At 39.9% G+C, this 13,989-nt stretch overlaps 1 protein-coding gene and 1 pseudogene across 1 annotated transcript in view; both read right to left on the bottom strand.

Annotated features, from left to right (window-relative positions):
• The window catches only part of LOC150048318 (cytidine monophosphate-N-acetylneuraminic acid hydroxylase-like), a 137,164-nt gene that overhangs the window by 72,422 nt on the left and 50,753 nt on the right, over positions 1–13,989 (bottom strand). The window contains 3 exon segments of the mRNA XM_090355276.1: positions 488–678; positions 3,204–3,313; positions 13,011–13,102. Coding sequence (XP_090211402.1) covers positions 488–678; positions 3,204–3,313; positions 13,011–13,102 — 393 coding nt within the window.
• Positions 6,589–7,034, bottom strand: LOC150048319 (myosin light polypeptide 6 pseudogene; annotated as a pseudogene).

Genomic DNA, 13,989 nt, shown 5'->3' with positions numbered 1-13,989 from the left:
CTCTTAGACTGTAATGGTAAAGTCCAGTGAGATATAACACTGACAAAGCCCCAGATATTTGCACTGGTTCATTAACACTTTCATTCAGTTTTTATTTTTGTTTTGTTTATGCTATTGGGTTTTCTTTGGGCTGGGATCTCACTGTATACCTCAGGCTGAACTCATGATCCTCCTGCCTCAGCCTCCTTAGTGTTGGAATTGAGGACATGTATCAGCATGCCTGGGGACACTGGCATTTTAATGTGCTAGCTTTGATGACCCTTAAGCCGGGTTTGTGCCAAGTGACCTGAGGATGCAAAGTGAGATTTTTAACCTTACCCTTCTCAGAATAGTACCTTTCTTACTACCAGTGGTGTAAATTACTAGATAAATGTAGATATTATTCTTTAATGGGTCCTCTTTTCATTATCTCAAAACCAATCTACTTCCAAAGATGATGCCTTTGCTGTAACAGTATCTTAGGAGTTGGGTGTTCAGGGTTTATTACCTCAGGTGATCTGAGTGCATATGGCTGATGTAAATTAGGTCTGCTTTGCACAGCCGCTCCAGCCAATCAGATGGAGGCTCATGGAGCAACCACCATCCTCGGGCAAAAGCAGGACCAATTAGCCAAGGATCAAATATCATTCTCTTGTCTCCCAACTTGAGGTCCATGCAGGCATGAGTGAGATATGTTATCTGTTAGAAGTAAGCAAGATTCCTATGATTAAAATTATTAGTAATCATTAATGCTAAGTGCAAGAATTGGCTACTTCAGTATGTCAAGTAAAGAACTTTGTTGTGAAGCAATTTGATCTTAGGCTTTACTACAATTTGACAGGATCCTTAAACAGAATACAACTCCCAGGGGCCGGGAGTTTGGCCTAGTGGTAGAGTGCTTGCCTAGCATGCACGAAGACCCGGGTTCAATTCCTCGGTACCACATACATAGAAAAAAAAAAGCCAGAAATGGTGCTGAGGCTCAAGTGGTAGAGCTCTAACCTTGAGAAAGTCCAAGGACAGTGCTCAAGCCCTGAGCTCAAGCCCATGACTGGCAAAAAAAAAAAATTAAAAAAAAAAAAAAAAGAATACAACTCCCAGTGCGGGTCATGACCTTCTTAAAATGGAAATTCTCATGTCTGGTTTTCAGTGTCAAACCAGTTGGCTTATCTAGTTTGAATCTATTTAAATTAGTTCCTAAACACTTATTCACATAAGAGAACATTTTGTGACCAATTCTTCAAATCATACTCACAAGGGAAAACAGAAATGAATGATTTCCAATGAGTTAGGTGGGTAGATGTTGTCAGACTGGACTGTTAACCAGCTAAAGAGAGCTGTCTGGTGTTCTCTTCTAAATGACCAGTCTCATGACCTGATCATTTTCTGGGAATGGCTGCCATGACTTATAGAAAGATGCAGAAGGGAGAATTCCAAACCCAGTCCTCATTCCTTTGCCTCCCTCAGCTCAATGCATTCTGTAGGAAAGAATGCATGGAAAAGCAGCTAAGGAACAGGAATACTGGTGTGGAAAGTCAACAAAAATTGAGGAGAGGTCAAGGAAGCAAGTTATTTTCTGTATGTCAATTTTGGATGTGTTCCCATTTGTTTCTTTTCAAAAGCACCTGTTCAAATATACACAAGCTTCTGAAACGTGGAAAGATAAATGTTTGCTTACTTGCCTTTTCCAAAGTACTAAAGTATTTCTTCTAAAGGAAACTCTCTTCTAGCATTAGGGGAAAAAGTACACGAATATTTGTAGAAGATTGGATAGTAAGATGCAAAGATGTTGTGATTTGAGTGTGGCTGTTCCTTAAATGTTTTGTGATGGATGCTTAGTGTCCAGAATACTGTCCAGAAGTGATGGGACCTTCAAGAGACGGAGCCTACTGGGAGATCAAGTATGTCACTTGAGACATTGTCCTCTCAGAAAAGATGACTGCAGTTCTTGTTAGATCCATTTAGTTCCCTTGAGGATGTGCTATTGTACAGAATGTGCTATTACAGTGACCTCTCTTGGTTCTCTTTTTTTCATATATTTTTATTATTAGAAGGGTTACATTATATTCACCAGATAGAAGGTGCATTACTTCACATACATTGATAGGCTTTCTCATGTCTTGGTCCCCATTTTCGTCCCCCCCACCCCTGCCTCTCATCTTATTTTCCCTCCTTCCCTATCCTATTTCAAATAACCAAATAAGCATATATACAATATATCAGATACCAAGGTAAAATACTATAACAATATGAGAGAACCAAGGGGCAGCAAAAGAGATGAGAGATAACATAGTACATTAAGGACAATAATCACTCGTTATATGGCTTTTGTTTCTATATCCTGAAGGTCCTTTCATTTAGTGTCATTCTATATAGCCTTATGATCTAGGTTTTGTTCTATTGTAAATCTCTTCTAGGAGAGCCCAAGGTTTCTACTGATTATGACAAGTGAGGGAAACCATTGATCCTATGTTCCTTTGAGTCTGGCTTACTTCACTTAACATGATTTTTTTCTAACTCCATTTCCTTACAAATGGGGTGATATCATTCTGACAGCAGCATAGAATTCCATTGTGTATAAATACCACATCTTGTTGATCCACTCATCAACTGAGGTGCATCTGGGTTGGTTCCATATCTTTGCTATAGTAAATAGTGCTGCAATGAACATCGTTGTGCTAGTGGATTCAATATGTCCTTGTTTCTGGACAAGTGGGTAAGTGCCAAGTAGTGGAATTGCAGGGTTATAGGGGAGCTCTATGTTTTGAGGAGCTGCCATACTGCTTTCCACAGTGGTTGAATGAGTTTGCACTCCCACCAACAGTGTAGTAGGGATTCCTCCTGGCCATGTTTGGTTCTCTTTTCTTTATGCCGTATGTGACATTCCCACCCACTCCAGCCATTACAATAGTCTCCAATGTGAACATTCTCCAGGGCTGAACTGAAGCCAGTGCCATAATCTTGAAGCTATAGCAATGTGAGTTGGATCAACCTCTTTTTCTTCTACAAGGTACCTAACCTTGGGTATTTTGTTATAAGCAAACAAACTAAATGCATAATTCTGCCTGACAGGAATGTGATATAAAGGATAATTTCTAAACATCTTATAATAGTTTTACACGACTCTCTATTGGGAGAGAATTTGACACTGAAGTTTAGTACTTTATTTATGCTATATTTTATTGTTGTGTTATTAAGAATATGATCATTTTTATGTTACTTACCTGTACTTCCCCAAATGCCAAATCTTCAGGACACCTAGGATCTGAATCCCAAGGATTAGGAGGGTTCAGTTCTAGAAGTAAAAGACCAGTGTTTTCATCCATTTCAACAACTGGAACCAAAGAGAAATAAATCAAGAGTTGTAATGAAAGCATTAGTAGGGTATCACTGAAACAGCCACATATGGTCTTGAGTATGGTGCCAAAAATCAAAGGAAACATTCACTTGAGTCAATCCTGAGACACATTTGGCAAATACCAATCACTTCCCTTATTCACATTACACTTTAAGCAACACAGGAATCTCAGTCATATAAGGAAAAAAACACAGGCACACACAAACACACAATCTTTATTGTAATAAAGTAAAAGAGACGAATGTGTGGTGCTCTGAGAGCACAGAAAGGAATATCTGATCTGCCTACAAACACCAAGCAGATTTTAAATAAAAACAGTCCTCTAGTTAAACATGCAAAAGGAGTTGTTTGGTGGGGGGGAATACAGATATACGATAATGGATCAAAAAGGGTGAGAGACCACATAGTCAAAGGCAAACGGGCGGAGGGTAGTTGAGTATCACAAAATGTCTGGTAATTTGTAGCCTAGGAAATCTGTGTTCCATCAGGCACAATAAACAGACTCATCTGAGTTGGTCATGAAGAACACTAGTTAACCATGCCAAATGGTCTGGGAGTTTTTTTTTTTACAGCAATGAAAGATCCACAGAGAATCTTAAACAAATGGTGAAAAACACGGCAGGGAGCTGCAGACATCCAGCCCTTGTCCTTACCATTCTAATCTTATTAAGGGTGGTGATAGGTCCATCTATGACATGCTTATCATGCATTTCTAGGGTCCCAGAAAGTACATGAATTCTAGTGGTATTTAAAGGAATGCTGTGTGTGTGTCTGTGTTGGTTCTGGGACTTGAACTCAGGGCCTAGAATTGTCCCTGAACAATCCCTGAAGCCTAGCTCTCTACCATTTGAATCACAGTTCTACTTCTGGCCTTTCAGTAGCTAAATGGAGATAAAAGTCTCATGGATTTTGTTGCCCTGGTTGGCTTAGAGCCACAATCCTCAGATCTCAGCCTCTAAAATAGGATTACAGGCTTGAGCCACCAGTACCTGACAAACTGGAATAAAACAAAAAGGTGTCTGCACCATTTACCTTTCAACTTTTCCCTTTCTTATTTGCATCTACAGATGCAGCAACCATCTTGAGACCCTGAGGAGAAAAAAATCTACACACTAAGAATGAAATATCCAAAAAAGGAAAATCCATAAATATAGAAGGTGGATCCCTGATTGCCAGAGGCTAGAAGAAATTGAAGGATGCGAAGTGATGAGTAAAAGTTACAAGAGTTCTTGTTGGAGTAGTAGAAATGTTTTAGAAATTCAGTTATGGTTGTATAACTGACTTTAATACAAATCATTAAGATACACACTTTCTAAAGAGCGACTTAAATGGTTCATCAGTTATTTCTCAAGGGGGAGAAGGAACAGATGGAGGAGCACTAAAGGAAGAGCCAGGTGAAGGGGAAGGAAGAAAAGAGAGGAGAAGCTAGAGATAGAAGTGGAGGAGGAGAATTAGAACAGTGTGAAAGACTGTAATAAAATATATCAAAGCTATTTAAATGATGAGAGAATAGGTAAGGTTCTTCCTTTTACTTTTCTGATTTCCAGGTTTCTAATTATGGGTACATATTTTGCATAATAACAAAACAACTAATTACTCCTGGTTGATAACATATTAGCTAGATGGACCCTGCCTTCCTTCTCTTCTCTTCTTCCCTTCTTCTCTTCTCTCTTCATTTTCTCTCCTTTCTTTTCTCTCTTCTTCTTTCTTCTTCTTCTTCTTCTTCTTCTTCTTCTTCTTCTTCTTCTTCTTCTTCTTCTTCTTCTTCTTCCTCCTCCTCCTCCTCCTCCTCCTCCTCCTCCTCCTCCTTCTTCTTCTTCTTCTTCTTCTTCTTCTCTCTCTCTCTCTCTCTCTCTTTCTCTCTCTCTCTCTCTCTCTCTCTCTCTCTCTCTCTCTCTCTCTCTCTCTCTCTTTTGCTCACTCTTTTAATTTTGATCAATCATGGGTTTAAACTCAGGGCTTGGGTACTGCCTCTGAGCGATTTTGCTCAAGGCTAGCACTCTAGCACTTTGAGCCACAGCTCCACTACTGGTTTTTGAGTACCTAATTGGAATTAAGTCTCACAGGTATTCTTTGAATCCTACTCCTCAGATCTCAGCCTCCTGGGTAGCTAGGATCACAGGCATGAACCATTGGCACCTAGCTTCTTCTCTTCCTTAGGTATGGTATGAAATAATTTCAATGTTAGCAGCACTGAACTGAAAGCGAACTCTGTTAACACAATTGCACATTCTTTGTTTCATAGTTTTATTCAAACAAATTTGGACAAAACGAGACTCACAGTGGTATTTCCATAGACAAACAGCAAGCATTTACCAAATTCACCTACGCTTCTAACTCTCCCCTTCCAATTTTTTAATAGTCCCTCTTCCTGGCATTTTTTTTCAGTCCTGGGGCTTGAACTTGGCCTGAGCACTGTCTTTGAGCTTTCTCAAGGCAAGCTCTCTACCACTTGAACCACAGCACCATTTCTGGCTTTTTGTGTATGTTTCCGAGGAAAAACACTAGTCTTTGTGCGTGCTAGGCAAGCACTCTACAAGAGGGCAAACTCCCAGCCCCTTAAATTCAGGTCTTGTGCATGCTATACATGTGTTCTTTATTAGGTGAGCCTCACCTCTAGATTGCTTCAACCAATTGCACATTCTTAAGGCAGTTGTTCCATTGAGATGGCTGGACTTCAGTGGGATTTTTATTTCCTCTCTCTCAGAGGCCTTTCTGCCATCTTTGCCCTTTCCCTTCACCTGACATAGTAGTTAATGCCAGAGGCTGGGTGAGATGGCTCACACCTGTAATCATAGCTACTCAGGAGGCTGTGATCTGAGGATCATGGTTCAAAAGCAGCCAGGGCACAAAAGTTCATGAGACTCTTATCTCCAATTAACCATCAGGAAACTGGAAGTGGGGCTGTGGCTCCAGGGGTAGGGTGGTAGCCTTGAGCTGAAGTGCTCAGGGACAGGGCCCAGGCCCAGAGTTCAAGTCCCATGACAATAATAATAATAATAATAATAATAATAATAATAATAATGCTCTCTGCATCATTTCTCAGCCTTAATCTATTTCCCAGATGAATCAATTTTTGCAGGGGGGGGGCAAAGAGAGCTAATTTATTTGTTGAGGTGAATGCTGATGCCAAACATCCAAGAGTCCAGATGGGAAAGGTGTGCTGTGGCAAGGGAGCCTAGGAAGCTTCAAGGGCCACATAAAAATCTCCCATGGGGCAAGGCACAGGCTTGGGGATACTGGGATGGTCTTCAGCCATTCAGCACCATCCAGATGAGCTCTTCATAGTTATACAGCCATTGGTGTCCTCATGCCCAGCAACCAGCATCTCACTTCTTCCTCAGTTATCTTCTCACCCAGTGTGATGAGCACATGATGAATTTCAGCACCCACCATTCCCTTCCTTGTCAAACACCGGAAGGCCTTCTACATAGTCCTCATAAGTTCCCGGGTCCTTGTTCTTGGCCACAGTTTGTAGCATGGGCAGGAAGTGTTCAAAGTCGAGCACCTTTACATTCATCTCATCACTCTTGGGGTTCCCCAGGACCTTGAGTACCTCAGCGTTGGTGGGGTTCCAGCCCAGAGCTCTCATCACATCCCCACACTGGCTGTATAAGATCTTGTCATCACCTGTTCGGTCAAACAGCTGGAAAGCCTCCTTGAACTCTGCAGTCTAGTCTTCGGTGAAGTCACACATCTTGGCTGCTTGGCTCTCCGGGACCTTTCCTCGAATCAATTTTTTTTCTGAAAGGGAAACCCTCTTTCCTGCTCCTGTAGGCTCAGTCTCAGCGAACATCATCATTGCAGACAAACACATCCAAATGAATCCTATGTTCTGTGTTTCAGGTAGTAAGACTGCAACAAGTATTAAACTTAGGCATTCTTAAAGCAACGCAGTCAGATGACTCCCAACAATATAAACTCCACATTTCAGGAAAGTAAAGCATGAAGAGATTTATTAATGCACCAAACTCCACACAACCAGGACTAGAATCTGAACCGGAAAGTTCCATCACCCTTACCCTTCATCGCTTTGTTATAGTGTCTTTATACAGGTCTTATCTAATAGACAGTGAGGATAGTCTCATAAAGCCCTAAGTAACTATAGTTCTGTGTTATCTATTCATAAAGGTTACAGTTTATCACTCTTTAATTTACTAAATGGTTATGGCTAAACCTATGTTTCTTATCAGTATTGTGCCAAATAAAGTTAATGGTATCTATATAGCTTTGCAATCAGTTCCTATGAACATGATAATAACATGTGCTTTCTGGGCTAGGTCCACAGACTGAGGGTTAGGAATTACTGGAGAAAATAATTACTAGTCCTGGTATCCCTGAGGGATTGGGTAGGCAGAATGGGTAGGATTTTGTCTCCAGGAGTGTGTGACCGAGGTTGCTCTGTCTTTAAGGGAATGTGGAGATGGTCTGGGAAAGGTTCTTTTCAAAATAATTTCCAGTTGGTACAACAGACATGTGGGTGAGGATAGCCTAGATACTTATCATTTAGTATATCAAAATAATGTTAAAAACAGAGTATACCCTTGCTCAACTACCTCATAGGTAAGTAGTGCCAAGACTGTCCACATGCACTTTTTCATAAATGAACTATACTCTATGGAATGTTTATTAATTAATTTTTGGCTTTATATGCCAAAATATTCTTTTAATTTCCTTCAACATTATCTTTACAAATTCTTGCAAATGAACATTCCTAATGCTCTGTCCTTTTTTTGTCAGTTGTGGAGCTTGAACTCAGGGCCTAGGCATATTCCCTGAGCCTTTTTGTGTTCAAGGCTAGTATTCTACCACTTGAGCCACAGTGCCACTTCTGATTTTTGAGTGGTTAAGTGGAGATAGTCTCACAGGAACTTTTCTTTCCATGTTGGCTTTGAATCAGTAATCTCAATTCTCAGCCTAATGAATAGCTAAGATTATAGTCATGAGCCACTGGGGCCCGCCAGCAGTGTCTTTTTGATATGCCAGCAACTGTCTCCTTGGAATATGGTCTTGGCTATGGGATTGCTGAGCCAAATAATACCTATATTCTCTCTCCTCTCCCCCCCGCCCCCCTCTCTTTTTCTCTCTCTCTTTTAGAATTTACAGCGATCTTTAATGGCCTAATGGTTCAACATCTTAAATTGCCATAATTTATTTTCTTTAAATTTTATTGTAAATGTGATGTACAGAGGGGTGAGAGTTACACAAATCCAGTAATGAGGGCTTTTTTTGAACAGTGTTAACCCCTCCCTCATTTTCTCCCACAGTTCCCTTACAGTAACTTATATTCTTAAGCATAATAGGAGGCCATTGGAAAGGAGGGGTTTGGATGAGTTGAAAAGTGATGTGAATTGGTTTGGATCTTTAAAGGGATGGATATACACTAGTGGGGTGGCTCAAGTGGTAGAACACCTGCCTGGCAAGTTCAAATCCCAAAACTGCTGAGAGAGAGACAGAGAGAGATTTATTGGGTGATGTAGGGAGGCCAGTTGCCTAGGCAGAAGTGGGCAATGACTCAGGCTCAGATGCTCAGATAGAAGAAGTAGACAGTCTCCGTAAGGTGTTTTGTATAGAGCAAATGCCACTTCTTAATCATTTAAATACAGGGATTTTAAGGAAAAAGACCACTTGAGGATAACTCCCAGATTCTTGTCAGTTGAGTAGATATGATGCTGTTTATAGGCTAGAGGGAGAAATGGTCTTTTTTGGTTGTGGGCTTGAATGTCTTTAGAAATCTGTTAAAATCAAGCATACGTTGTCTATCAGCCTCTGGAGCTGAGGGATTTGATCAAAAACGGTGGGCATCGCCATCCATGGTGCTATCACCATCCATGTAGTTTGAATAGAGATCTTTAGAGCATAGGAATAGATGTGATCACTTAGACCGAGGGCAGGAAAACTTTGTTCTGCAAGGGTCATTGGATATTTATTACATTATTTGCAGGTCACAAAAAATGATCAAGATAGGCATCCAGGCCATTGGTAGATGAAGGGAGTCCGTGAGAAGCACACGTATCCTGTTATGTGCCAAATGCTTCCATGGGCCTTTGCCAAGGAACCATGCGGGTATTTTACTACTTCAATGTACATACCCTACTCTCCAGTCAATTAAACTATACCCTGTTTATTCACATAGCACACTGCTTAGGCTGTTCCATGATGAAAGCCTTTCTCTTTCTTCTATGTCTGGGGAAGTTCTGATCATCTTGCAGAACTCAACACGTGTCTAAAAAGTAACATTTTCTACTGATAGAAGAAAATTTTAACAAGTTATAGTGCTTAAAAACTAAGTAAAATATATCTTAAAATTATATTTTGGTGATAAAAGTTTGGCCCAAATCAACCCAATACATAGGAATTATACCCTAGGTTGATCTATAAACAAATTATAACCCAATACAGAACATACCCTTGGAACCAAGCAACTGACTCCCAGCCCATCATAAAAAGTGATCCTTTGCTCAATCAGAGGCCAAAAACACCCAATACCTGATTGTTTAAGGCAAATTCTTACTGAAAGAAATCAAGGACTTTTGTTTACATCACTTCCCCCCTCTCTGGATATAAATGAAACCTGCACATGTGGTGGATATATTATCTAGAATAATTGAAGTTGATTAACATCTTCAAAATGAGATTTGTTCTAATTTACCTTTTAATCAAATAGAGACAATAGTGCTGAGTTGATCAATACTCATATTTCTAGTCCTCATTAAGTAGGAAGGCTTGGAGTAGAAAGAGACCCAATATTCTGAGAATTATATATCAGCTCTATACCCTTAACCCTGCCCCCAAAGTATTGTCTAATTTCATGTACATCATTCTTTATCCAAACTGTAGTTTCCTCAAATTGTTGGGATGATTGTGTATATGAACATAGTACTAGTCATATTTTATGACTCATGACAAAATTACTATCCACAGATAAAACCTACTGTTCCTAGTATTAGAATTCCTAGCCAGAGCAATAAGGCAAGAAGCAAGCACAAAGGGGATTCAAATAGGGAAAGAGGAAGTGAAACTTTCCCTCTTTGCAGATGACATGATTCTGTTATTTAAAGACCCTAGAAACTCCACTCCCAAGCTGCTTGAGCTGATTCAAAACTTTGCTGAGGTAGCAGGGTATAAAATTAACCCTCAAAAATCAACTGCCTTCCTATATGCCAACAATGAGAGGAGTGAGGCAACAATCAGGAAAGCAACTCCTTTTGTAATAGCCTCAAAGAAAATAAAGTACCTAGGAATTAGCTGAACTAAGAATGTAAAGGACCTTTTTGATGAAAACTTTAAAACCCTGAAAAAGGAAATTAAAGCAGAACTGAGGAAGTGAAAAACCTCCCATGCTCCTGGATTGGAAGAATCAACATCATGAAAATGACAATCTTGCCAAGGGCTATCTACAAATTCAATGCAATACCCATCAATATCCCAATGTCATTCTTTAAAGAAAGAAGAGGCAATCCAAACTTTCATATGGAATAATAAAAGACCCTGTATAACAAAAACAATTCTCAGCAGAAAGAACAGCGCAGGAGGAATATCAATACCAAACTTTAGACTGTTACAGAGCTATAGTAACCAAAACTGCTTGGTACTGGCACAAGAACAGGCCTGAAGACCAGTGGAATAGAACTGAGGATCCAGATATTAACCCACAGACCTATGGCCACCTAATCTTTGATAAGGGAGCCAAAAAAATAGAAGAAAGAAAGCCAGTTCTGCCAGCAACACTTGTTGAAGAGGCTAAGCGCCTGCAGAAAACTAAAGTTGGATCCTTCTTTGTCACCCTGCACCAGGATTAACTCCAAATGGATCAAAGACCTTGAGGTAAAAGAAGATACACTGAAAACTTTACAAGAAGGAATAGGAGATACATTAGATCTCTTTGGCATGAATTGAAACTTTCTTAATAAGGACCCAGAAACACAACAAATCAGAGAAAGTCTGGAGAAGTGGGACTGCATTAAACTGCAGAGCTTCTGTATGGCAAAGGACATAGCTAGTAAATTAATTAGGAAGCCTACAGAGTGGGAGAAGATCTTCACCAACCATACAGCGGACAAAGGCCTCATATCTAAAATATATCAATAGCTCAAAAAATTGAATCACTCCAAAACTAATCTCCAAAGAAACAACCATCCCATTAAAAGATGGGCCAAAGACTTAAAAGAGTCTTCTCTGAAAAAGAAATAAGAATGGCCTATAGACACATGAAGAAATGCTCTACATCTCTGGCCATAAAAAAATTGCAAATCAAAATAACTCTAAGATTTCACCTCACCCCAGTTAGAATGGCCATGATCAAGAAATCTAATAACAACAGATGATGGTGGGGATGTGGCCAGGAGGGATCACTACTACACTGTTGGTGGGAGTGCAAACTCGTTCAACCACTATGGAAAGCAGTATGGCAGTTCCTCAAAAGACTAAACATAGAGCTCCCCTATGACCCAGCAATTCCACTCCTTGGCATTTACCCAAATGTCCAGAAACAAGGACATATTGAATCCACTAGCACAACAATGTTCACTGCAGCACTATTTACCATAGCAAAGATATGGAACCAACCCAGATGTCCCTCAGTTGATGAGTGGATCAACAAGATGTGGTATTTATACACAATGGAATTCTATGCTGCTGTCAGAAAGAACAACATCATCCCATTTGTAAGGCAATAGAAATACTTAGAAAAAATATTAGGGGGTTGGGGAAGGGAAATGGGGACCAAGACATGGAAAAGGGTATCAATATTGTGAAATAATGCACCTTCTATCTGGAGAATATAATGTAACCCTTCTATTAATTACAATAAATATATATGAAAAAAAGGAAAAATCATATTAAGTGAAGTAAGCCAGACTCAAAGGAATATAGGCTCAATGATTTCTCATTTGTCATAATCAGTAGAAATCTTGGTCTCTCCTAGCAGAAACTTACAATAGAGCAAAACCTATATACATGAGGCCATATAGGATGACCCTAAATGAAAGGACCTCCAGGATATAGAAACAAAAGCCGTAATAACGAGTGATTGTTGTCCTTAATGTACTATGTTATTTCTCATCTCTTTTGCTGTCCCTTGGTTATCTCATTGTTACAGTATCTCACTTTGTTATCTGATATATTGTATATATGCTTATTTGGTTTTTTTTTAAATAAGATGGGGAAGGGGGAAAACAAGATGAGGGGTGAGGGTGGGGGGAAGGAAATGGGGACTAAGACATGAGAAAGGGTATCAATGTATGTGAAGTAATGCACCTTTTATCTGATGAAACCCTTCTATTAATTACAATAAAAATACATGAAAAAGCCCACCATTCCCTAGCACACTATATTTCTCTTGAGACTCATATAAATTAGATTATCATTTTTACTTATTTACTTTCTTGGTCATCACAGCATGGATACGTTATTGACAATGACTTTCTTATCCACCTATATCCAATATGTTTCCATAAAGTAAGGTCTCGATAAATGCTAATCAAACGAATGAAAAAATGAAAGCATGTGTGAATAAACCCTCTTGGATTTTTCTATGTTAACTACATAGAAAGATCCAACCATTTAAAATCAGAGTCTATTCAAAGCTTCACATGAAATCAGAAGTCAACGAAAAGGATCCCCATACCCTGTGCTGATGCACAGTACATTGATCAGTATTGATAATACTTGCCCAGCTCATCCTGGCAGAAGCTTCCTGGAGGATTAATATATTTCATGGTGCTTACATCTAATTTCCAGTTGTGCTTGGTGCATTTAACATACCTGGATAGGGAGAAAAATTATACTTAAATTCACAAAGCAGTCAATGTAAAAAGTAGTCAGGCTCTGGCTGTTCACACATGTAATCCTAGTTATTCAGGAAGCTGAGATCTGCAGATCATGATTCAAAGCCAGTCTAGGAGCCTCATCTCCAATTAACCACAGAAAAGGCCAGAAAAAGAACTGTGTATGGGCTCTCTCTCTCTCTCTCTCTCTCTCTCTCTCTCTCTCTCTCTCTCTCTCTCTCTCTCTCTCTCTCTCTCTCTCTCTCTCTCTCTCTGTTCTTTCCACACTAGAGTTTGAACTTAAGGCATTGTACTTGCTAGATAAATGCTATTTTTACTTTATTCTTCAAGTAGGATCTTGCTTTTGTTTGGGGCTGGGCTCAGAGCATGATCTTTCTAGACCTCTGCCTCCCATGTAACTGGGACCAAAGGTCTACTTGGCTACACCCTGCTTGTTTTTATTTCAAGATGACTCCGTGATTTGCCTAAATTGGCCTCAAATCCCTCTCATCTCTCCCATCTTCCCATCTCTGCTGGAGACAGAGCTGGGATTTCAGGCATGCATCATGCCCAGTCACTGAAACATCAAATTTCTAAAACTGAAACTATCTACTTTAACATATATGCAAATCATACTGACATTTCCAAGCTTGACTATATCCAGAAGTTTGTTGGTGGTTGTGGTGGTCGTGGGGCTTGAACTCAAGCCTGAGCTCTGACCCTGAGCGCTTCTGTTCAGGGCTAGTGCTCCACTACTTTGAACTGTATCTCTACTTCTGGATTGCAGGTGGTTAATCAGAAAGAAGGGTCTCACAGACTTTCTTACCTCAACTGGCTTTGAACCACAATCCTCAGGTCTTAGCCTACTGAGTAGCTAGGATTATA

This window comes from Megascapheus bottae, chromosome 22 (genome assembly GCF_031878675.1).
Source record: "Megascapheus bottae isolate mThoBot1 chromosome 22, mThoBot2.hap1, whole genome shotgun sequence".
Lineage (NCBI taxonomy): Eukaryota > Metazoa > Chordata > Mammalia > Rodentia > Geomyidae > Megascapheus > Megascapheus bottae.
The sequence above is the reverse complement of the archived record's forward strand: the minus strand, read 5'-3'. Positions and strand labels throughout refer to the sequence as shown.